The 22,572-nt window shown below is 42.5% G+C and overlaps 1 protein-coding gene and 1 long non-coding RNA gene across 5 annotated transcripts in view; one reads left to right on the top strand and one right to left on the bottom strand.

Moving 5' to 3' along the window:
- The first annotated feature begins 327 nt into the window (after positions 1 to 327).
- RHOJ (ras homolog family member J) overlaps positions 328 to 22,572 on the top strand; it is a 51,643-nt gene continuing 29,398 nt past the window's right edge. For 3 of the 4 annotated variants that reach the window (NM_001397249.1, NM_001397248.1, NM_001277548.2), the window contains exon 1: positions 328 to 1,010. In NM_001397249.1, the coding sequence (NP_001384178.1) occupies positions 833 to 1,010 (178 nt within the window). In that variant the 5' untranslated portion in view covers positions 328 to 832. The remainder of the gene's footprint in view (positions 1,011 to 22,572) is intronic. The other variant, NM_001397247.1, reaches the window with a different exon arrangement.
- Positions 11,127 to 22,572, bottom strand: part of LOC107053572 — a 30,720-nt gene continuing 19,274 nt past the window's right edge. Inside the window, exons 7-8 of the long non-coding RNA XR_005860327.1 lie at positions 12,669 to 21,735; positions 11,127 to 12,485 (exon numbers count right to left, since the gene is read on the bottom strand). This is a non-coding gene — a long non-coding RNA (uncharacterized LOC107053572). The remainder of the gene's footprint in view (positions 12,486 to 12,668; positions 21,736 to 22,572) is intronic.

Raw genomic sequence — 22,572 nt, 5'->3', positions numbered from 1 at the left:
TATGGGATCAGTGGGGATCATGCCCAGGACACCACTGGGGTAGCCCAGGGCTCCCAGCATTGCCATACTCCCCACAGTCCCAATGCCTCTCTGAAATCCTCCCCATCCAAATCAGTGCCGGCAGCCCCGAGAGCAGCCCAGGCACGGGATGGAGCAGGAAGCCTAAAAACTTCGGTCTGCAGAGAGACCTCTAGTGTTATTCTTTCTCCACGTCCTGGCAGAGTTCCTCCAAAGTACAAATACACACAGAGCTCCCATTGTTTGCAGCCCTTCACAAGCCCACTGATCCTAATATGGAATTCAGCAGGAAACCCATGATTTCCTGACACACAGCAAGCTGGAGAAAGAAAGGAAAAACTCCATTAAAAACCTCCAGGCTCTCCTCCATGTTAGAAATAAGATGGAAAATGGAGTGGATTTAACAGGAATCCCCGATTCCCGCGGCCAGGCGGGAGGAAGGCAGACACGAATCCAAGCTGCGGGCTGCTGATGCTTTTTAAGTTGCAATAAATACGGAGAACTGCAGGGCAGGATGAGGATTTCCTGACTCGGACGGACAAGAAAGGACAGATCGCTTTTTCACGATCCTTCTCCCTGTGAATTTAATCTATTCACCTCAATGATTCTCTGGACTGCTCTGGTAATTGTTAGAAGCAGCTGTGACAGCCTGGAAACATTAGTATGATTTCCTGAGTTTGAGATTTCCCCCCCCCCCCTCCCCTTCCCCAACTACTCCAAACTCAGGAAAAGTCCATACAATCGCACTTCATTTCTCCTTCATGTGCACTTGGAAGCCCTGGGAGCAGCAGGAGCAGCGGCAGCAGACGCAAGGATGAGCTGCAAGGCAGAAGGTGAGGACTGCACGGATGGGAGCAGCAACAGCACCAAGAAGATGTTAAAATGCGTGGTGGTTGGGGACGGGGCCGTTGGGAAAACCTGTTTGCTGATGAGCTACGCCAACGATGCCTTCCCCGAGGAGTACGTGCCCACCGTGTTTGACCACTATGCAGGTAAGGACGGGCTTTAAAAGTATTTAATCGAGAGCCAGGTGGGAGGTGAAGGAGGATCAAGGATGGGAGAGGATGGTTTGAAGGCAGTGCATGGGTTACTGCTCGTGCAGGAGTGTGATTCAGACCTGGATGGTGGCCAGAGGGCTTAGATGGCAGTTCATACAATTGGGGCAATGCAGGATTTATGCAGAGAACTTGCTTGCTTCTGATTTTTAGTAAATAAGCAACGTTAGGGACACATTGGGTTTTCAGGACAGCAAATGGAATTCAGCCGGTCGGGTTTTACTCAGCTGCTTGGTTTGTTTTTTGTTTTTGTTTTTTTTACAAAACTCCTTAAGTTCTGAACTTTGAGGGCTGCAAGTGGTGACAATTATATTTATGTGCATATACATTAAAATCATAGAATCATTAAGGTTGGAAAAGACCTCTGAGCTCATCTAGTCCAACCGCGCGCCTACTACCAACATTGCCCACTAAACCATGCCCTTGAGTACTACATATACCCTTTTTGCTTCATGGCAAATGCTGTATAAGTTATAATATTTATATCCTATTTAGGGAGTAATCTCTAAGAAAAGCAGTGCATCTCTGAGTGCTGTCAAAATGTAATCTCCTTTCAGAGACATTTGTTGCTCCGTCTATAAATAGAATTTAATGCTGTAACTTGGATGTGGGGGGAAGCAGAAGGGGTGATTGGTTTGGAGTGCTTTCTAGGGAAGGAATTTTTCATTTAACAAACAAACAAACAAAAAAAAACCCAGATCTAACAAAGACCATAGATGGCGTTCACTGCATCACTGTGCAAAACAGACCCACAGATGAAGTACCACATTCACAGGCCTCTATCCTTAGCAATTACTTTACCCAGCTGTGTCCCAAGTTACCACCCAGATGGTGTGACAGCCTAAAACTGTTGCTCAAACTCCTGCTTAAATTTCCCTATCCCAGATCCTGCTGTTTTTCTTATCTCCCTGCTCCTTTGGCTTATAGTTGTTGTTTTTAAGATCCCCTCCAAGAACAGATTTTAACACTGTGAAACTCATGGCTTTTTTGTGCAGCAGCAGCTGGAGTTTCCTTCAATCTCTCTCCACCTCCTTAAAAACTGAATTTTCATGGCGTGGCTTATCATAGATTTGGTGTTCTGTAATGGGAAAAATCTCTGTTTTCATTCTGGCTCTGTGTCAGTTTTAGCTGATGAACTGGCCAAACAAGAAAGCTGTGTAATTGCAGGATCTGATCCGTGGAAATGTGAAGACCTTTTTCTCCACAAGAGTGGGCAGTGTCACTTCTAATGCAAGCAACGCTCTCTTTTCTCTATTATTCCCTCCAGACAGATCAAAGAACCATCCTAGAATAAGTCTTTACCCAGAAGTGACATAGGAAAGAACACTTCATGGTGTAAATGAGCACTTCCACAAGGGAAAAGCCATAGGCAAGACTGCACAGATTTATGTCCCACACTGTGATATCACCCACACACTTTCCCATGATAAATGGAGATCTGTTTGTCCCCTAAGGCTTTGCCATACAGCAGTACAGCACTCCCTGCACCCTCTGCAGTCTGCCAAGACCTGTAAATACCTCTGCATATGGAGAAACCCATATGACAGCTGGCTCCAGCCATTAACCTGTAGGTTGGGTGGCTTTGGTATGAGCATGGGGGCTGTGTGCATATCCAGGTGCTGATGCCAGCCTGGGTGGGGGCACCAGGCATGTCCTTTACCGGTAACTTGTCAGAACATACCTTGATTTTGTCTCCTCTCCGTCAGAAGTGGTAGAAATTGCTGATGGGCTCAGAAGTTGTTGAGAGAAGGACAGGTAGATGGAGAGCACCACTACATAATTCTCCTTTCCTTAGGGTAACAGGTAAAAGCGTTTGGCTTTTAAATCAAGCTACGTTTTCAGGCTTTGAAGATTTAGACCTCTAAAAGATCTCCAGCTGCTCTTATTTGCCTTCTAAACTGTGACAGCACATAAACATAAGCTAAAAAAGTTCTTGATAGCAAAGTTCAGAAAGATAAGAGAAAAAATAGCTCTGTGTATTAACATGCTATTCTGAGACAAGCCCCGTCCAGAGCCAGCGGCCAAAACACGCAGTGATCAAAAATGGAATTTTACATTTTTTGAGAAATTCCATTATCTAATAGACCCATTTCACTACAAAGCAGTACCAAAAACAGAGCAGTCAAAATGACTTCCAGAGCAGAGTTCCTTAAAAAAAAAGCCACACACAAATCCACTGACATAACATGCAGTCACAAGCATGGGTTGACAGTTGGACTCGATGATCTTACCTATCTTTCCAACCTTAATGCTTGTATAAAAGACATTATGTGGCATAAAATATAATGTAATCTATTAAAATACCTTAATAAACTGTAGGCATTGAGAGAGGGAAGCACTCACCTGGGGCAAAATTACCTGAGCTCACAGTTGTTGGAATCCTTTGTGACTATGGACCTTTCTACTGCAAAGCACTTGGCAGCCCATGGTCATAAGGAGAGGTGGCACAGAGGTAATAGGGGTGTAGTGATATCACTGTGGTGCACAGAAAGGTTTTGGACATCAGCATATCCTGGAGAATAGCTGAGAAGCTGGAAAATCCCCTTTAAATTTACCCTACCACACAGCTTTATCTGCCCCTATCAAAACCCAACCATTTTACCTTTCCCAGATGAGCTGAAACCATTTGTTACAGCTGAAACCATTTGTTTCAGATGGCCTGTGCTGAAAGTGCTCAAAAGCAATTAACTGCTGCAGGTTTCTGTGGAGCTGTGCTTCCCAGTGAAGTTTTTTCACCCAGCCCATTATTACCAGCAGCAAGTGCTTCCATTTGCCTCTCCAGGTCACAGCCTGGTTGTGAGTCCCAGGGCATTTACCAATTTCCTTCTTTCTAATGGAAAAAAATAGTGGTGGGGGAAGCATTAAAAACTGAGGATTCCAATTGTGATCTCAGAGCAGTTTCTCACTGCCGCAACTCTGGCAGCTGGGGGGAGACAGCGATGCTATCCAGCCCAGAATTGGGAAAAGCTCCAGATGCACCGTGGTCATGGCCAAGGCGTTAACTGTTCATGGCCCCGCAGCACCAGCTGCATCTATCTGCCAAGTTCCATTGCATCCTTATAGCTGCAGGCCTGGGGTAGGTTTCATGGTGCAGATAAGTGTAACAACAGGGTGTCCTTGAGGATGAACACGGCTTAAACATGGCCATGCCTGGGATGAGAGCCTACTGGTGTTTTGCTGTGCGTGCAGCTGCTCTGTACAGAAGTCCAAACCAGTTATTAGCTCCACACTAATAATATTCGGCCACAGATTTCACCCACAGTCCACAAAAATGAATTTGTTCGAGGCCTGTTGCCAGGGCTGGGATGTGATGGATACAGAGCAAAGTCTGAGGTAATGCCAGACAGATGGGGAAGGCAAATTGTTATTTGGATACAAAACTGGGCTCTTTTGTTGAACGTAGGGAAGTTTACGAGTCTGTTTACTTCTCAAGACATTCTGAAGAAGTTTAGCTGGAAGCCAGAACCCTGAGTAGGTTTCCTCACCTTTGGTGAAAACTCAAGTCCCACACTGAAACGGTTTAGTCGCAAAGAAAATGGCTACTTCTAGGGCAGGAGAACCAAAGTGTGATCCCTGTGACAAACAGGATATTACTGGTCATAGCTGTAACAATAGGGTCTGTTTGGATAGTGAGGACATGCTTTAATATGGTGCTTCCATTCTGTCTTTCCAACATCAAACGTTGATTTTCCGTGAGCAAAGGTCTCTCAGCAAGGGTGACTTGTATTGTGTCTAACTATGTGAAGTTATAAATGTTTAATTAGGGCTGAGGTTGCACCAAGAAAAAGAAAAATTCAATTCAACTACTAGCCAAGCTGGTTTAATAGTACCGAAATTAATGGGGCTGCTCTGTGAAAAGCAGAGGGGAGAAGTATCTTCTTTTTTTAAGCTAGGCAGCTGCTGAAAATCTTGCTTGATATTTCTGAACTCTAAAAAAAGCCAGTAATTTTTAGCATGAAATTTATTCACCCCCAAATTTATACTCAAAAGTTCATTTACTTTTTTCCTACGTGAAAACTCTCCATCAAGTGGGGAGCAGTACCGATTCGTACGACTAACTCAACCCACTGCACAGCCAAAAGTGAATGGACTCAGTAGATGGTTGTCTAAGGAGAAGAGGGTGGTGAGTCTCAAGCCATTTGGTTTTAGGGACTGTACACAAGTGAATGCCATACAAGCAGCTTTAGTAACTGATGCTGTATCCTTGGTAAACGAGAGAGAGGTCAGCCTGTCCAAGGGTGAACTGCAAACATCTGGACTGAAGACTTAATGTATATGGCATAAATCTGTCCCCCCTTCCCCTCATGTGTCGGCACAAACTGGTGAACATTTATAAATAGTGAATCCATTTGAAAAACATTAGCACTGGCATATGATCAGCTAATGAATAACATACAGAATAGTTCAGCCATGACAGAAGCTCTGTAAATTAAAAGCAATATAGAAGAAAACAATTAATAATTACCATTAGGAGACAGATGCTTTGTTCTTTAGTGATGATTCAAGCCAATGTGGTTGATTGAGCAGTGAAGTGGGCTGGGGTGCTCACCGAGCGACTTCATCTCCATGAGAGAGGAACCACCCACTGAGACAGGACAGAAATCACATAGGAGCCTGAACACCCCAGGTCAGATATTAGGATAACCTTATTCCCAGAAGGAGTGGTGAGGCACTGGCAAAGGCTCCTCAGAGAGGTGGTGGAGTCACCACCCCTGGAGGTGTTCAAGGACCATGGAGATGTGGCATTGAGGGACGTGGTCAGTGGGCATGGTGGGGATGGGATGGGTTGGACTAGATCATCTTAGTATTCTTTTCCAGCCTTAATGGTTGGATTTTCATTTTTTCATAATTTTCATGGGCACACTGATTTCAACCAGTTTGTTTGGCATGGTGTGTCAGCAATGACCTAAATATGATACTATTTCTATTTTCCTCTGTCAAAACTTTATTATACAGGATAATTAGATAGGAAGAGGCTATCCCAGGAGCTCTGCAATTTCTGCACAGTGCTGCTGTGAGAGTCTTCACACTACCACGTTCTTGAGACAGTTGTCTCCTATAAACTGTTTTGGTAGCACATTAGATGTTTCGTGTGTTGCTTGGGGTCATTAAACTGAAAGAGTTATAAATAGCACTGTGAGAGAGCTGTGATGTTTATTTCCAGGGATGTTCGCAGTGTTTTTTTTTTCTTTTAATGTTCATCCAGTTTTGATCAAACAGATTTGAACATTAACCTTGAGACAGGAAAGCGCTGACTCTTTTAAGATTTAGGTCTCTCAACTCACAGCCACAAAACAGATTTGTTCATTTTGCCCCATAGCAGCTGAAAGGATTTTTCTGCCAATCTTCTCTGTTATCCAGAGTAAACCAAAGGTCTCACTAACACATTCAAGGTTCAACTCAACGGAAAGCCACCAGTGCAATTCAAAGATTTTTGTGGCTGCCTTTTTGGGAAGATAAATTTTACAGAACCACTAATTCTTAACCTTTCCATAGAAGGCTTAATTCCATGTCCTGTATCATATAAGCTAGAGGAGGTTCAATAATCATTAGTTTTTTTCACAGATAGGAAGTCTAGATAGTCTTTGTATACCAAAAAAGAGCTTTTTACCTGAATCATCATGGTCATCCCGCACTCAAATGAAGTAGGCACCATATACACACTCAAGCATAGAATCATACAGTCAATGAGGTTGGAAATCATAGAACCATTACGGTTGAAAAAGACCTTTAAGATCATCTAGTCCAACCGTCAACCCATCTCAAGACCTTTTCCTTCTGAAGGGTGTGAAGAGCCAAGATTGCTAACACTAATATTCCTCTCCCTCACACACATCCCTGTAGTGTCCTGTGCTTGCACAGTCTGCTTGAAGCCCATGGACACAGAGGTGTATGCATGCTTTGTGGTCCTATTTACTGAGGGTAGATTGCTCCTGAAGCAGTGACAAAGTTCCCATTGTCCCCAAACACTACTGAAATACAGCTCAGGAGGAGCATGCAGCACCTGAGTTGCTTCTTACCTTTCCCTGTGGCTGTCATTTGACTTCCCCTTGTACTGTTGCTACTACCATTTTGATTTCACACTGACAAAAGCATTATGCTACAAAGAGACACCGAAATGCTGCATGCCAATCTCTCCCATACCAGTGTGCATTGTGTTTATCACCCAGGACTGAACTCAAGGCCCAGAAGCTGCTACAGCCCCATGCAAAGAGCTCATTTCCTCACCCTTTATGAGCAGTCAATGTATATCATCATGGGTCAAGCACAGCAGGGGACAATGCTGCATCACGCATAATGTTTACAGCCTAAAAGCTAGACATAGAGAATAAGCAAACCACAATGGAAATACAGCTCAAACTCCATCTTACCTATTCATCTAACATTTCATACTAGATCTTTGGTGTTTCAAGGACAATAGGAAACACAAGGAATACTTAGTAGTGGGTAGTTAGACCCTTCAAATATGTCCTGATGGTTCAGGTGTAGAATGATGACATTTCTCGGGGGCAACCACAACTGGAAATGCATTGGAAAGATGATAAAGTGAAATGACATAAAAAGAAATGTATGGAGTGTGATTAACCCCAGGAATTTATCAACATATGAAAGTTATTGGAGGAAAATTTTAATAAGGTTTGCAAAAAGGGAGGTTGAACCTGATGTAAGGAGACTGAGTGCTTCCATGATTGAAAAATAAGACTTCTGCAAGTGGTAATAAAAGTGAGCAGACAAGTGAGCCTTTCTTAGTAGTCAGGATAAGACCTAAATGTGTCCTGAGGTGGCTGGAGCAGAAAAAGGGTTAACAGTAGAAGCGATGAAAAAGTGACCCTCTTCTCCGCTACTCCAAGACAGTCTTCCTATGGACGTAATATTTCAGGAGGTGACATCAGCTGAGAAAAACAAAACTGAAACCATGATCTCTGGCTCTTGAAGGAGATCTCTACAGCTTGAACTAAACATCACTGTCACTATGTTGAAAGCAATAGTTTACTCAGTACATGTGGTCAACTATGTTCCCCAGGGGTCAAAACCACATAAAGGTGGTGCCATACCAGGCACCCATGGACAGCCAAGCACATGCTTTTCAACAGCAGATACTCCACATGAAGGAGAAAAAAAAAAACACCAAAACCGTAGTAAGAATGTCTACACAATCAAAATTCCTAGACAAGTACAAACCTCTTCATTTCTGCAGAACGTGGCAGTGTTTTTCTAAATGAGTCACAGTTAAAATGGTTTACCTACTGATTAAGCCAACTCAAAATGCCTTTAGTTTCCATCTTATTTTCTCTTCTCTTTATAAACCTTGAGACAGATCTCAGTGCCAGCAATGCTCATCATTGCTACCACACATTGTTATGTACGTATTGCTCTGCAGGTAGTGCCTTTCCTCTGTTCTAACTTTCCAGCTGCTAGGGCCAAGCCCAATGACATCATGGAAATGGCAAGGGATGAGGAAGAGCAAACATATTTCCTTCAATTGTTCTGTTCAGACAAAGCCATTAAACAGTAAGGACATCTCCTGTCAAATTATTATTTATCTTTGCAATGAAAAAATCCAAGTTATTATATTTCTAGTCTGCTTTTTAGAGTGACAACTCACCAGCCTTTGGACAGACATCATATTCTTGTATCCCAACATATGGGTCTTCCAGTCATTGAATAAGATACTGAGGAATTAAAGACTTATAAATTGTGACCTCACAATTTGTCAAAGAACCACTGAGATGAGGATGAGCTCCAGACTGTATCTTTGAAGGGGCGTTCACTTCTCCTTCTACTTCACTTCTGGGAAAATAGATTTTAAAATAATTTCTAATAATTAAAATCTTAAAAAAAAAAAAAAAAGTGAATTTACCCTACTTAGTGCAAACAGTTATTTGTTATTCACACTCAGAGGCCTTTCACCCAAGGCAAGCCATGCTACCAGCAGCCTTGGCTGAATACAGGGACTGTATTCTACAGTTTATGTGCAATTTCTACATATGCTAAAATGCTCAAGTACTATTAATCAGCCAATGACTTTCCCATGTACCCAGGTGGACTGGAAACCTCTCCCAAAACTGAATGAATCATTGCACTTCATTGCAATCCCAAGCACCATCCATCATGTCTCTGCAGTCTCAGAGACGCAGCCAGGTGAGCATAGCATGAAGGAGGATCTGACAATACTGTCCAGCTGTGTGGTTGCTATCACCTTTGGCTGAGATGGATGCAGATCTCATTATGCAGTGATGGCTTTTCCTGAATACTTCTTCGGTAGCATACGTACTCATAAGTTTGCAACCATGAGCAATAACCACCTCTTAAACAGATTTCACCATGGGCAAAGAGAGTCATCATATGAGTAGGCAAGATGGCCTGGAAGGGTACTGGTTGAGACAGGGCCATCTGCACCCTGCAGCAGATATGGCACCCAGTGGTGCCTTCAGCTATCCCTATAGCCACGAAGTGCTGATCCCAGGAAAGAAGACATGAGGACCATGAGGGACCACATTACAGTCGGCACAATTCCTCAAACTTACTGTGAGTCCAGTGCACCAAAAATTCAGCAATGTGATTGCCCCAGGGTTACCTTTCTACCTCAGTTAGTGGCACAGCAATGACTCCATAACTATTTAAAGTGCCGACCAGTCTCAAGGGAAGAGAAGCCTGGAAAACTCATTCACTGACAGGAGAAGCACTAGGGAAAAAAAAAAAGAGAGAGAGAGAAAAAAAAAAAAGAAAACTCCCAAAGGAGAGAGGGAGGCAGCTGTAGAAATATTCCCATACAGAGTGGCACAGGAGACACAGTGAGGACAGGGGTGGTTTGGGAGCAGAAGGGGGAAGACCACCGCAGTGCTGCATCCTTGCTCCTGGTTTGGGACAGTGTACAAGTCTATGATGGAAACAGCAATCCTCGTAATGAGGCAGGAGCCAGCAGTTAGGCATCTGAAAGAGTTAAGAGCAAAGGGGCTGGACAGAAAGGCCCTGTCACATTGCAGGAGGACGCCCCAGATGATGACTCACAAGAATGAGTTTCCAACCCCTGCAATTCTGAGGGGACAGAGGCCACGTCTTTTATTAAAGGCTCTCTGGCAAAGGCATTCAGACAGAACTTTGAAGTAATGATGTTAACAGTATCTGCTAATGCTCAGTTTCTGCAGACCTTATGGAAAGGAACTGCTTCAGTACTGAGTGGGAAAAACATACATTTTCAAACATAACATTAATTTTTCTCCCTTGGGAGATGGGACAAAAAGAGCATCTATTTACAATAATAATGCTGCTTCACTGAGAACAGACCATAAGGAAAATCCCATAAGGTTGGAAAATTTGCTTTAAGTTTGTAAACTGTCCCATGCTCCAGTTCCAGAGTGGGCAGCCATCCAGCTGTTCTGAGCAGCTCTATCCTCAAAGGCCAGACCCTTCCCAACTCAGACACTCTCTGTTTCTGAGCAGCCTCCCCAGCTCTGTTTCAGGACTGGCTGGCTTACCTCAGAGTGCTTTTCTCCAATAATTAGGCACAGAGTCGAGATCCTTTCCTAACTTTTGGGGCCAGTTGCTTGAGATGCTTCTTATGAGCAGCACAACCACAGTGGCAACAAGCAGCAGAAACACAAAGACCTGATTTGTCATTTAAAAGGTGAGGCGTTTTCCACTGGGGAAATTCAGCTGTGGAACAAACTCTCTCTATTAAAATGCACTTCCTGAGACTGTCTATTTTTTTGCTATACAGTTCAAGAAATGGCTTCTAAAAGTAAGCAAGAGCCCTCTGTCTTAGAATTATAGGATCATTAAGGTTGGAAAGACCACTATGAACATCTAGTCCAGCCATCAACCCATCACCACCATACTACTAAACCATGACAGTCAAGGTGACATCTACACTTCAGGGGTGGAGACTCTACCACCTCCCTGGGCAACCTGTTTGGCTTCGTGTTTTCTACTCAAATCAAACAATAATACAGATATTGACAGCCTGGGTTGCATGACCCCACTTCCCAGATGGCTCCATTTGAACACACCAACTTCAGTGAGCGTTCAAGATCTATCATCTACACAGACAGGTATTTTGTAATTGCATCTTTATTTTTAGTTAGCTAGAATGACACAAACATCTTCACTGCTATGTCAAAACACAAAGGATGCCACAGAATTGTTTGTAATTTCTTTTCAGTGTAGCCTGTATTTTGCTTTCTGCAAAATGGCCATTAAAATTTTCAGTGAGGACACAAACAAAATCCAGGAGGGTATTTCTATGCTGTATTTAAACATTTAGAAAGAGTGCTGCTTTGCTTTGTTCTGTATATGTAACCATTAAATCTCAGAAATCAAGTACGGTCCCCTTCAACTCATTGCCTTTTAGTTACTGCTGTGAATACTTAAAGCCTATTCCAGAAGTTCAAGGGAATAACATCTCTCATTAAAAATATATATTTGAGATACAGCTTCAAGAAAGTGATTTTCCATGAATACCATCCATGAAAACAGGATCAGACTCTATACTGAAGGGGGAGTTCATATTTCAAAAATATTCTGCTACTCTGCTAGAATCCAGGCCTAAGTCCAAAGAACTCCAAATGAGCTGATCCAGTTCATAATACCATTAGTATAGAGAAATTCCCTTGCCATGCTTAGAAATATTCTCTGATGGAGAATAACTCTCTGATGGAGTTTGCCACTTGGATCTGCTGGGAATTTACCTAAACCAGTCGGTTTGGTTGAAGTCCAGAAGGGTGAAGTTGATGTGGTTCCTGTTATTTCAATATTTTAGAGTGTTAAATGCATTTTCTTCCCTCTACTCTTCCTCTTGGGAAATGGCTAAAATGGTGAAATAATTCATTCTTCCATTACTTGAGGTGTATTTCCCAATTCATTCCTTTTCCTGTAAGAGCTGCTTGTAGCAATACCGTAAGTCCTTCCTGATGCTTCCAAGGAAGTAAGCAACAGGGAGTACAAATGCAGAGGTCCCAAATTTGAAGTACTGTTTGGCAGAGGAAATCGATACCAAGAAAATGGTGAAACAGGAATAACTTGTGTTGTCTCCATATGTTGCTCCCAACTGAGTTTCTTTCCCCCTGCTTCCTATTTAAATGTATGAACAGAAGAGATTGAAAAATGAGTCTTGAGACAATTTTGCAAGGAAAATGGTGTTTTGAGACTACGCCCAGCAGGGTGGAAATTCCTGAGAACACAAGGGAACCTTGTCCCTGGATGATAACATTCATGGTATGTCATGGTGAGCTGCATGAAACAATTCATACAAAGACATCTACAGAAGCAACTCGTACTTTGCACCATGTTAAGTCACTCCACCTCTTGCTCTCCTTTCTGCTGTTGTCTCCATGTTTCAGAATGCATAGATGCATTTCCTCTCTATTTTCCACACTGCTTTTTTTTTTCCCTCAAAGAATTGGGTCTTCCCACCTGAAGCATTAGAAAAAAAGAAAGACAATTTCATTCTCCAAAGAGTGCAGCACAGAGTGTGGGGCTGGCCAGCACTAGGTGTAGGTCTCGCAGAGCCATCTATGAGCCAGCTGGGTCCAAACCCAAACCACAGACATTGCACACATAGCAGCTGCCCCACAAGCACTTAGGCGTAATTATTACCGTGTGGCTCTTCTGGTTTCCTAAAGTGCTGCTGAGCTGGTGAGGGCGGCAGCCGGCCAGGGCATGGGAGCAGATGTTCCTGCCTTCTCACGGATGTCAGCTCTGCCTGATGGAAAATGCCATCTGAGAAGAATTAAAACCAAAGAGCAGACAGACAGGGATTTGCAGGATGCTTGTGGGACTGCCGTGCAGTGACCACTATCTGTTGCAGAGTCCATCCAGCAGCCACCTCTTTCCTAGCCAACCTCTGCTACAGCATACCATAAAACATTATCTTAGCATTGCTTCTTGTGCATAAGCTACGGAAGGTCAAAAGTCCTAAGAAGCTGCATGAGAAACAAGAAAAGCTGAAGAAAATAGGAGGAAAGAACTGGATAAAGGTGGAAAATGGATGTACATCCATAGAGGATAAAGGAAAAAGGTATGCTTTAGAGAAGACAGTCTGGAAATAGCGCATAAAACACAAAAGAAGTTATTTGTAACAAATATGTTTTAGGGCGTAGGACATCATTTTGAACTTGCAGGGTTAGCAAAGTTCAGGCCAGAGCATTTACCATGAACTATCCCACCAGGAGAAAATGCTGATTCATCAGCGTTGAAGCATTTTTTAAATACTTGGAAGGACAAATTCTTGAGGTCCAGGGCACCCTGGTTATTCCTGACAATGCAGCAAGAAAGACCTAAATTGAAAACATAATATGTGAAGGTCTTGTTTTCATTCCACTGTAAAATGAAAACAAATTGTAAAACCTCAGAAGTTGTCACAAAGTTGAATTATCATCCCCCTGGCCAGTACTAGTTGGTTACTCCTATTATCTATTTTACAGTAATTGTATTGTAGCCATTATTTTCTAAAGGCAGATTTCCTCCCACTTCCTCTAAATGAAAAGTCTGTGTAGCAAAGAAAAACATTCCAAGGAAAAATGCCTCAAATAGTATGAGCTCAGGTGTGGTTTTACGCTTCCTCAATACGAAGAGATGCAATGGTTGGCAATCCTTGCAAGCTCTGGCAAACAGAATGACAGAAGAGATCAAGTGCTTTGGAAAAGAGAAAACAGTCTTAGAATTAATTATCTATCATTGTGTCTTTAATCTTTCTGGTATATGCTACTATAGAGTTGCTTGGTTTTTTTCTTCTCTCCTTTGATGACTTTTGTTATCACAGTACTGTCTAATAAATCCAGGCTGTAACTAATAAGACCACGTTAAGTTTGATTTCCAGACGAAACAAGTTAGCCTAAGTGCTTTCGAAGGTTTTCAAAGCACATCTTCCCTCCATGAGACAGTATTCTGCACCTTTGAGGGATACTCAGTGCTTTTGTTACCAGGTCAAGGATTTCAACTGTGATGTGCAGTGGCTGTGGATGAAGATGTCTGTAGCCACGTTCTGTTGATGCTGCCTACAGATTACACAGGAAATGTACAGACGAGGACCTCTGAAATGTTCTGAATAATTTAGGGAACATATCACCATAGTCAGGGAAATTAGGTTGTGTGCTTGTATTCTGATCTTTAAATACAACCTATATTCCAGCTTCTGAGCTCTCTTATGGTAGGGTCACATGCTTTCAGGTTCCTTCCACGTAGCTGCCTTTCTATTACCTCTCATGATAACAAACCAAGTCACTGCTATCAGATAGATTCATCCATCAGCCAGAAGATAAACAGTCTGTTCTTACCAGGACCTCCTCACCAGAGGGCCCCAAATCCTATTTCTTCCTATGCATTACATTTGACCTAAAGAAATTCATTTGGGCTGTCTGAGGAGCACTGAATTTAGCTAACCTACATGGGCAGCCCTTTTTAACCCGTTCCAGCTGCCAGGTAAGAATAGAAATAGAGCCATCAGAAGTAATGAGAAGGCATTACCAAGAGTCCAAATGGATTTGTTTCCTTAAGAGAGCTGGAAGCGTATCCTGAAAGAGTCTGGCTTCATTCCCCTGTGAGTGTGGTGGGTGTGGGTACCTAAAATTAGACAGAATTTTTACTAGTTGTAAATATTTATGCCTATTGCCATCATATGTAGTTTTTTGGGTTTTTTTTTTTTGGGTCTGATGATATTCAGTATGATGAAATTGTGCTAAACATATTTTGATACCAAACAGAGAGGAAATCATAGATTCTTAAGAAATCCTTTTCAAGATTAGATAAGCTCACACAAGGTGCTGGGTTCATCTGGTTTCAGAGGACTCACAGAGCTGGGTACAAGCACATCTGAGTCAGGAAACCTTTGAAGTGAATGAAAGGACTGCATATAAGAGAAGGCCAGTAATTAGATCAATAAAATAAATGAAAGAAGTAGACAATTTCCTTAGTGCATTTCTTTGCAAAGTCCTAAGCTTCAAGGAAATAAGAATGAGGGGGTTTATGACACACAATGATATTTTCACAAGAACAAGTATCAATTTTCACCTTATATATTTGCAGGAGATGCAAGGAAATGTTCATATAATAATAATGGCAAAATTTACTTTTGTCAAAGACTTTTCAGATTACAAAGAAGACACATTTGGGAATTTTTTTCCTGGCTCGCTTTGTTATATTAATTTACAGAAGCCGTTAGAGAGTGTCTGTAGTTTCTGCTTTACGGAACTTACCTCCAAATCATTTGCACTGATGCACATTGCTAAACAAAGGCAACGGTCCTAAAGCCATTCACCATCTCAGAGATGTAATGCCTGCTAATTACAGCTGGTAACAAATGAGCTTAATTTCCCTCCATTTTAAGAGTAGGCACAGAAGAAGGAGAGTGGTCAGCAGAGGAACACACATGGCATTTGGCATGGGGCAGAGGCATGGCAGCTCCATGCCTCAATACAGGAGAGCAGGCAAAGAGCAACCACAAGTGTCAGAATAGCTACTGATGAAATACAGCCCAGAGGAGAGCCAGGAGGAGATAAAAAGGGTAGAATGGGATGGAAAAGCCAAAAGTGCTGCCCCTCCTTTTCTCACAGCACAACAGCATTGAAAAATCTCCCATGTACCTCCTCAAACAAAGGCAACTCCACCATAATCCCGGTAAGGGCCAAAGTTCACCAGCAACAATGGGAGACAAGAGAAACAGGAACCAGAAAGTCAGGGCAGATCAGGCAAAATAAACACTGATTTGAAAAATACGTGCAAAGACCAGAACAAACCTGGGCCTTGGCATTCACTTTGTACAATGGAGTCATTTCTGGTGTAGAAAAAATGTGGCTGCCTGGAAGACTTTTCTTCTTGTTTGGGCACTTTGGAATGTGGGAGGATGGAAAATCTCCTCTTTCTCTCCCTTAAAACTTATGCTGGAGTTTTTGAAGGCACCACTTGGAACTTGAGAGCCCATTCAAATTCTGTCACTGAGTTTTGAAAAGAAGCACACTGTGTTCCTTGGAAAATGTCCTGTCCTCATTTTTGTTCCAGTGAGGTTCAAATCCACTAATTCAGCTTCCTTGGAGGCTGAAGGTTTCTGGTTCTCCCATTGCTAATGTCATGCCACTGACATCAGGGTCTCCTCTGCAGCACAGCAGAGAGCTCATTCCTCAGCACCCAACCCACCAGCTTATAAAAGACACTCATTAAGTTTGGCTATCAGAGACTCTTAGTAGCCATAGAAGAGAATGTTAGACACTTCAGAATTTTTACCATTACCCATTTGGAGGGAAGACCACAAATTCCCTTAGGTCAGCAAAAAATACATGGTAACTGGGTGATGCTCACTGACACCGGGAGTGCAATGGATACACTCCAGACGTCTCTTCAACATCCGCTGGAATTTATATCCACCCATTGACAGATGGGAAACCTCAGTTCTGAAAAAAGACCAATGGGCTGAGTTTATAGTAAGGTGGCCAAGACCAGAATTTCTCACTATTTGTTTGTCATTTTGCTATTTCTAGAAATACCTCCCTCTGCCCTCTTGGAACACAAGGGTGTGTATTTCCCAGACATGTAGCCAACTTCAAAAAAAAAAAAAAGAAAGAAAACAAATCTCAGTGTAAGAAGATGCAAGCCTATGGGAAATCAATACATCCAAAGGAACAGGGCTGGAGAAAAACTCTGAAGAAAAAATATCGTAAAGCAAAGCAAATTTGTTAGAATGAACACTGGCTGATGCGAGCTGCTCAAAAGTTATACTGCTCTGATATTCTTCAAATTATTGTTTCAATTTGTTAAAGAATTACAAAGGGAATCATAAACTTATGATGATGGATTGATTATATATATATTTTTATAAGATCAAATTAATTTGTCTTCACTGTTTTCCTATGTTTACAAGAAGACAAACATTTTTTCCATACCCAGATCGCATTATCTTTGGCTTCCTGAGTACCAGTCCATCACTGACCATCACATCCTGGGAAATGTCTGACTTTATCCATCTCTCAGTTCAACAACATGGAATCTGCTCAGAGAATGCAGGCTGCCTGTGAGCACAGCAATAACAATTCATTGTTTAAACAGAAGGAAAGGAATTTCAAGTTATATATAGGCATATATGTCCTATTGGTTTTCTCTTCTTAATTTGAACAGAGGATCTCAGCAGCAGTAGATCCATCTGTTTTCCAGAATTTATTCTTGAACTGAAGTCCAAAGATCCTGCTTGAACAAAGGAATGTTGCTGTTCAGAAAGGGCAAAGATTGTTCCAAAATCCTCTGAAAACCAATCCAAACCAGTCTTTTAGAGGTCCTCAGTGGTGTGGTATAAACCAGATTTAATCCTCATATCTTAGCCATTTGCTCACTGACACCAGCTGGCCATTATTACTTCACACTCTGGAGGGTTCAAATGTTCACTGGTGCTCATCACCAAGGGCAAGAGAGATTTTTGGGCTGTTTGGTCAAAAAACACACTTCATATGAGAGCACAGCATCATAATGCACACACTGCCTAGTGTTAAACAACTCACTGCACGCTATTGAATGCTTAAAAATAAAATGAACAACTGTTATTTTATATATTCTTGATCATGAAAGCCCTATGGACAGCAGGCATCACAGCAGTTAATAATAACAGCAGTTAATATAGAGGAGTGAGCTATACTAAATAAACATTAAGTTCAACCCGTGGATTGTCTCTCATATGACCACAGTGATATAGGAGAGTTCATCAGGCTTCATTTAAAAGCAAATTTGTTTCAATGCTCCCATTTAATTTGGAAGGAGACACGGGCATTGGGAAAGTCGCACAGCTGAGGGCAGGAACCAAGGCCAAGTCATTGGTGTCGTAGACCAAAGCTTCACCCACGTGTTGCCTCACTTGCCATTTTGTGTTCACATCACTCCTGACTGTATTTTTCACCTGGAAGAGTTCAAGATCAAGCCCTGTTTCCTTTGCCAGAATATTTCACAGCCAGCCACATGCAACATGATTATTCCTCTCTGTCTCAGAGTCTCTTCACATGCAGGGAATGAAATCTGGTCTGCTGAAGGCAATGTGCTCATTGTCATTGTCAGGATGAGGGCTTCATACCCTGCCCTAAAGCCTTTCCAGCTGAGCAGCTGAGTCCATGCTCACGTGGGTGATAGCAGAGACTGCTGAAGTCCTTAGGAAAGAAGCGGCAGCACAGGATAAATGACCACAAATCATGGCAAATATATGTGCTTTCTGCCACTAACACCCACCCTCCACATCTACCTGGAAGAGTTCCTTCAGCCCCTATGCAGGTGCAAGCATGTGGTTGCCTCCATGCATGTACAGAAGCCTAGTCCTTTGAAAAGTCCTTCCCATAAGTATGTTAACAGTCATCTTGGCTTAAACACTAATTAAAGATAAGCACACACTTGCATGTTTTGCTGAAACAACCCCAGAATGAGGAAAGTCTGAATTACGCAATATGAAAATAATACTCTCTATTTATTAAGCACGTCTTGACAGTACATAAAATTCTGGAGCTTTCTTCTTGGCCAAATATTTCTCCCACTTCATACCATAGGTATGCTCCAATTATGCTGGGAGCAGAATGGCAATATTATGACTCACTTCATATTGTAGGCTGGAAGTATCGTATTTTGTTCCAGAGAGAAACAGAATGTAGGCATAAGATTTAAAAGGCAGCTTTTTGTAAACTCCGCTCCAGCCTATGCTGTGCACCATCCAGTCCCTCTTCAGCTGCACTCATCTTTAAATTTATAATTGTGCTGGGAATAAAGCATGTCCCAATTAACTTACAGCGGTGAGGGAGGGAGTTAAATGATTTTCTTGTGTTTTCTCCCAGAACAACTCTCATGGCAGTAACTGCTGCCACACACTTTTGTCATCAATTCAATGTTGTGTCTGTGCTGAGGCACTCAGACACAGATTAAATGATGCTGTTCTTGTGCCTCATCAGGTCTCCTTAAAGACAACCAAAGCCGCCAGAGAGTGGAAATGATCATCTTCCCACTTTGGTTCTGCATGAATTACACAGGGCTTGCCCACCAAGGGTAGGTTGGGCTGAAGGTTTAGATATAACTGTCTTCCAGTGTGGAAGCAAAATTCAAATTGATTTCTGGTATTAACAGATGACGTAAAGTCTCTGTGCTATTTGGTATCAGCAAGTCTCATTCTTAAAAATCCAGCATTGTGTTTTCTGTGTAAGCTCAGGCACCAGTTAGTGCCACGGGTCCCAGTAGAACTCAACTGGAAACCTCGAGAAGGCACCTGGCAATACTTAATAAACATCACAGCATTAGAAACAAACCCTGGGGGGATAATACCTTGAACCACAGCCTCTCTCACCAGGACCAAAGAATTTTTATATATCACTGCCATGTATCAGAAATCAAAGTTCAAAGAATCATAAAATATCCCAAGTTGGAAGGGACCCCTGAAGATCATTGTGTCCAACCTCTGGCTCTACACAGGACCACCCAAACCCTCTGTCTGAGAGCATTATCCATTCACTCCTTGAACTCTGGCAGAGCAGGGCTGTGCCCCCTGCCCTGGGGAGCCTACACCATGTCCACCACCCTCTGCTGAAGAACCTTTTCCAGATATCCAATCTCAACCTCCCCTGTCACAGCTTCAAGCCACTCCATTGGGTTTTATCACTGGTCCTAAGCACCAACTGTGTTTTGCACTTGTGACTACCAAGACCCAGTAACAGAACTATTCAAGCAAAGCCAGCCAGCTTGACTCTCCTTGCTTTGCCTTTTAAAGGCCAGTGTCAGTATACTCACCTGAAGCATATGAAATGATATAAATGATATAAAATGCTGGAGGTTCCCATACATCCAGGCCCCTCTGAAGAATGCAATTTCCTTCTGCCACTGAGATTTGATACCTGTAGTTACCACTTAACTAGCACAGCCGCTCAAGAACCCTCTGCAAACCTCGGCAAAAATCACATATCCAAGAAAAGACCACGGGTTGGACAGCACTATCAACCTCCAGACTGCCTGCTTGTAGCTTCTAGCCCCAAATGCTTCCACCCTCATCAACCTTCCCAGCCCTTCAGCAGCCCCAGGCTTACTGTGATCAGCTGCACCTGACGCTTTTGGCTCAGGGACGCATTCCTCAGGGGAACTTTGAATCCCCTAGAGGACCTGCTCCAAGCAGATATTTTTCCCCTTAGGGAATCAACAGTGCAGGATATAGGAAACTTCCTTCCTAGGAAATATGTGCAGATGAAGGCTTAAAATTGCTGCTGATGTAGAAGTGGTTTTGTGACAGATTCATTTTGCTTTTGGTGGTGGTGCCCTCCCAAAATAGCACTCCCCATCTGACTGCAACCTGCATACCTCAAAGCAAGCACAATGCTCATATGGGTGCAAAGTGAGGTTGCATACAGCCCTACCTCAGCATGGGGAAGGACACTGAAGGATTAAAACAGTGGGGCACAGGAGTGGAAATGTGTCCTGTACAAGAATGTAGGATTTATATCACTCTGCGCCAAGTCAGCTCAGTGCATCATTCTGAAAGATATGCTGGAAATGGGAAATGTCCCCAGAAGTCACAAAAAATAAAATAGAGTGTTCAGAAAATGCTGTCTGTAGGGAAAAAGTTCAAGTAGTGCAAGCATCACGGGTGGGGGTTTAGTGGAAAGAAAACGATGGAGATCAGCAGGATAACGGTCCAAAGGGACCAGTGAGAAGCAGAATAGGAAGCTCAGGGCAGAAGAAGGCAACCTTTTATCCAAGTGCCATACACACACAATAGCCTAAATGATCTCCAATTGCCAAAATTTACAATGCCTTTTTTTTTTTTTTTCAGTAAAATGCATAGAGTGATCTGTGTGGCAGTTATAGGGCTGAGGTAGCTGCCCAGTGAAACTCACAGGGTACTGCTATCACAGATGCACTGTTTGGAGGAATAATTGAGAGGGAGTGAATTCTCATTCATAGCACTCCTTTACCTCCACGACTCATGCTATAATCTGTTTTTATTCTTCTTATCTGGCCAAATAAGAATATAAAATAATATTATTTAAATAATAATAAAAAAGCCATTACACTTCAACATTCTGAAATGGTTGGGGAGTGTGCAGGCACAACAAAACACCCTTCACAGCATCCGTCCAGCTCCAGTTCAGTGAAAGGATCAAGCAGAGGGACATGTCTTTGATATCCCATTTGCTGTTGTTATAGACTCTGGTTTTCAGTTTTAAACCTTCTAATAGTGTAGTGATGAGCTTTCCATTTGTTTGCTGACATGGTTAATGCCTGCAGGCTATTGAGTTTAAAAGCCAAAACACACAGACATAGAAAATTTGCTTCAAGGTTGAAAAAATATATATCCTACTGGAAGGGTGGGATTTAATTTGCCTTTGTTCTCCCAAATCTCACATAAACAAACTCTCATATATCTCGAGTGCAAGGCAAGGAAAATCAAGAGTGCCAGTTCTAAGTGGAATCTTACTAGTCCCTGGTGCCTACAGGAACACATGTGCAAGCTGCAAGGCTTGAAATTTAGGACTTCATTTCACAAAATGTCCACATGGATCAGAGGAGAGATTGCCACTCACTGAAAGAAACGATCTGCACGGGGCCAGATCCTGACAACCTCAGCTGTGTGGGCTAGCACTTGGCTGTCCTGGGTCTGCAGTCATGTTCACAGTCAGTAAGTGCATCAGGATCTGGTGCAGGACAGTACTTTATGACCACAGAATAGCTGTAAAACAGAATAAAAGGAAAAAGAAACATAAAGGAGGATTTTTATTTTTGAAATGGTGATAATATCCATATCACTACATTGCAAGCATATATTTATACACTGAACCATGCATTCTGGCTTTGTAAAATGTCTGCTGTAACTTCCCAGCCACCAAAAGCAGCTGTTCGATAAAGCTAGGCAATAGCCCGCACTGTCTGCTGCACTGTCTGCCTCCTCCCCTTCTGCCTTTGTGTTTTCTTCCTCTCTCCTCATCCTCCTTATCAGTTTTCCAACTATAAGATATCCCTGTCTGCCTCTAAGTGTGGGAACTGGGAGCAATTCTGTCAAAATCAAACCTGGAGGAGGTGGAGCTCTTCAAACTGAGAGGGACCCAAGCAGTCAGAGAAGGGATTAAAGCCAGCTTGAGTCAATGATCTTCGTTATTGAGGCCAGAGCAGCAATGACAACAAGCATGGCATCTTTGCTTTTGTAAAAAATAATTTATATCTAAATATACAGGGTCAGATGGGTATGGCAGCTCATAGCTACTTGAGTCACAGAATGATTGAAAAAAATATTATTAAAAGGGGCTCTTCCCAAGTTATCCAAGGGCTGGTTTCTGATTCTGGTGCTTGTTTTAAGTGAAGTTATGTTTTGCTAGATAATAGAGAATCAAAAGCACAGATGAGATTCCAGAGGAGCACTGACCCCTTATCCAAAATAATGGAAACTTTTCAATAAATGCCAAGAGAGCATAGGGGAAGCTCATCACAATGCTTCTGCTGTCATAGCTTGCTCTGTTTTCCCAGGGACGGCTGATTGAGGGCTGTTCCACTGGAGGTGGAATTTCAATGA

The sequence above is a fragment of the Gallus gallus genome, chromosome 5, assembly GCF_016699485.2.
Source record: "Gallus gallus isolate bGalGal1 chromosome 5, bGalGal1.mat.broiler.GRCg7b, whole genome shotgun sequence".
NCBI lineage: Eukaryota > Metazoa > Chordata > Aves > Galliformes > Phasianidae > Gallus > Gallus gallus.
Note: the sequence above shows the minus strand (reverse complement) of the source record. Positions and strands in the feature narration are given on the sequence as shown.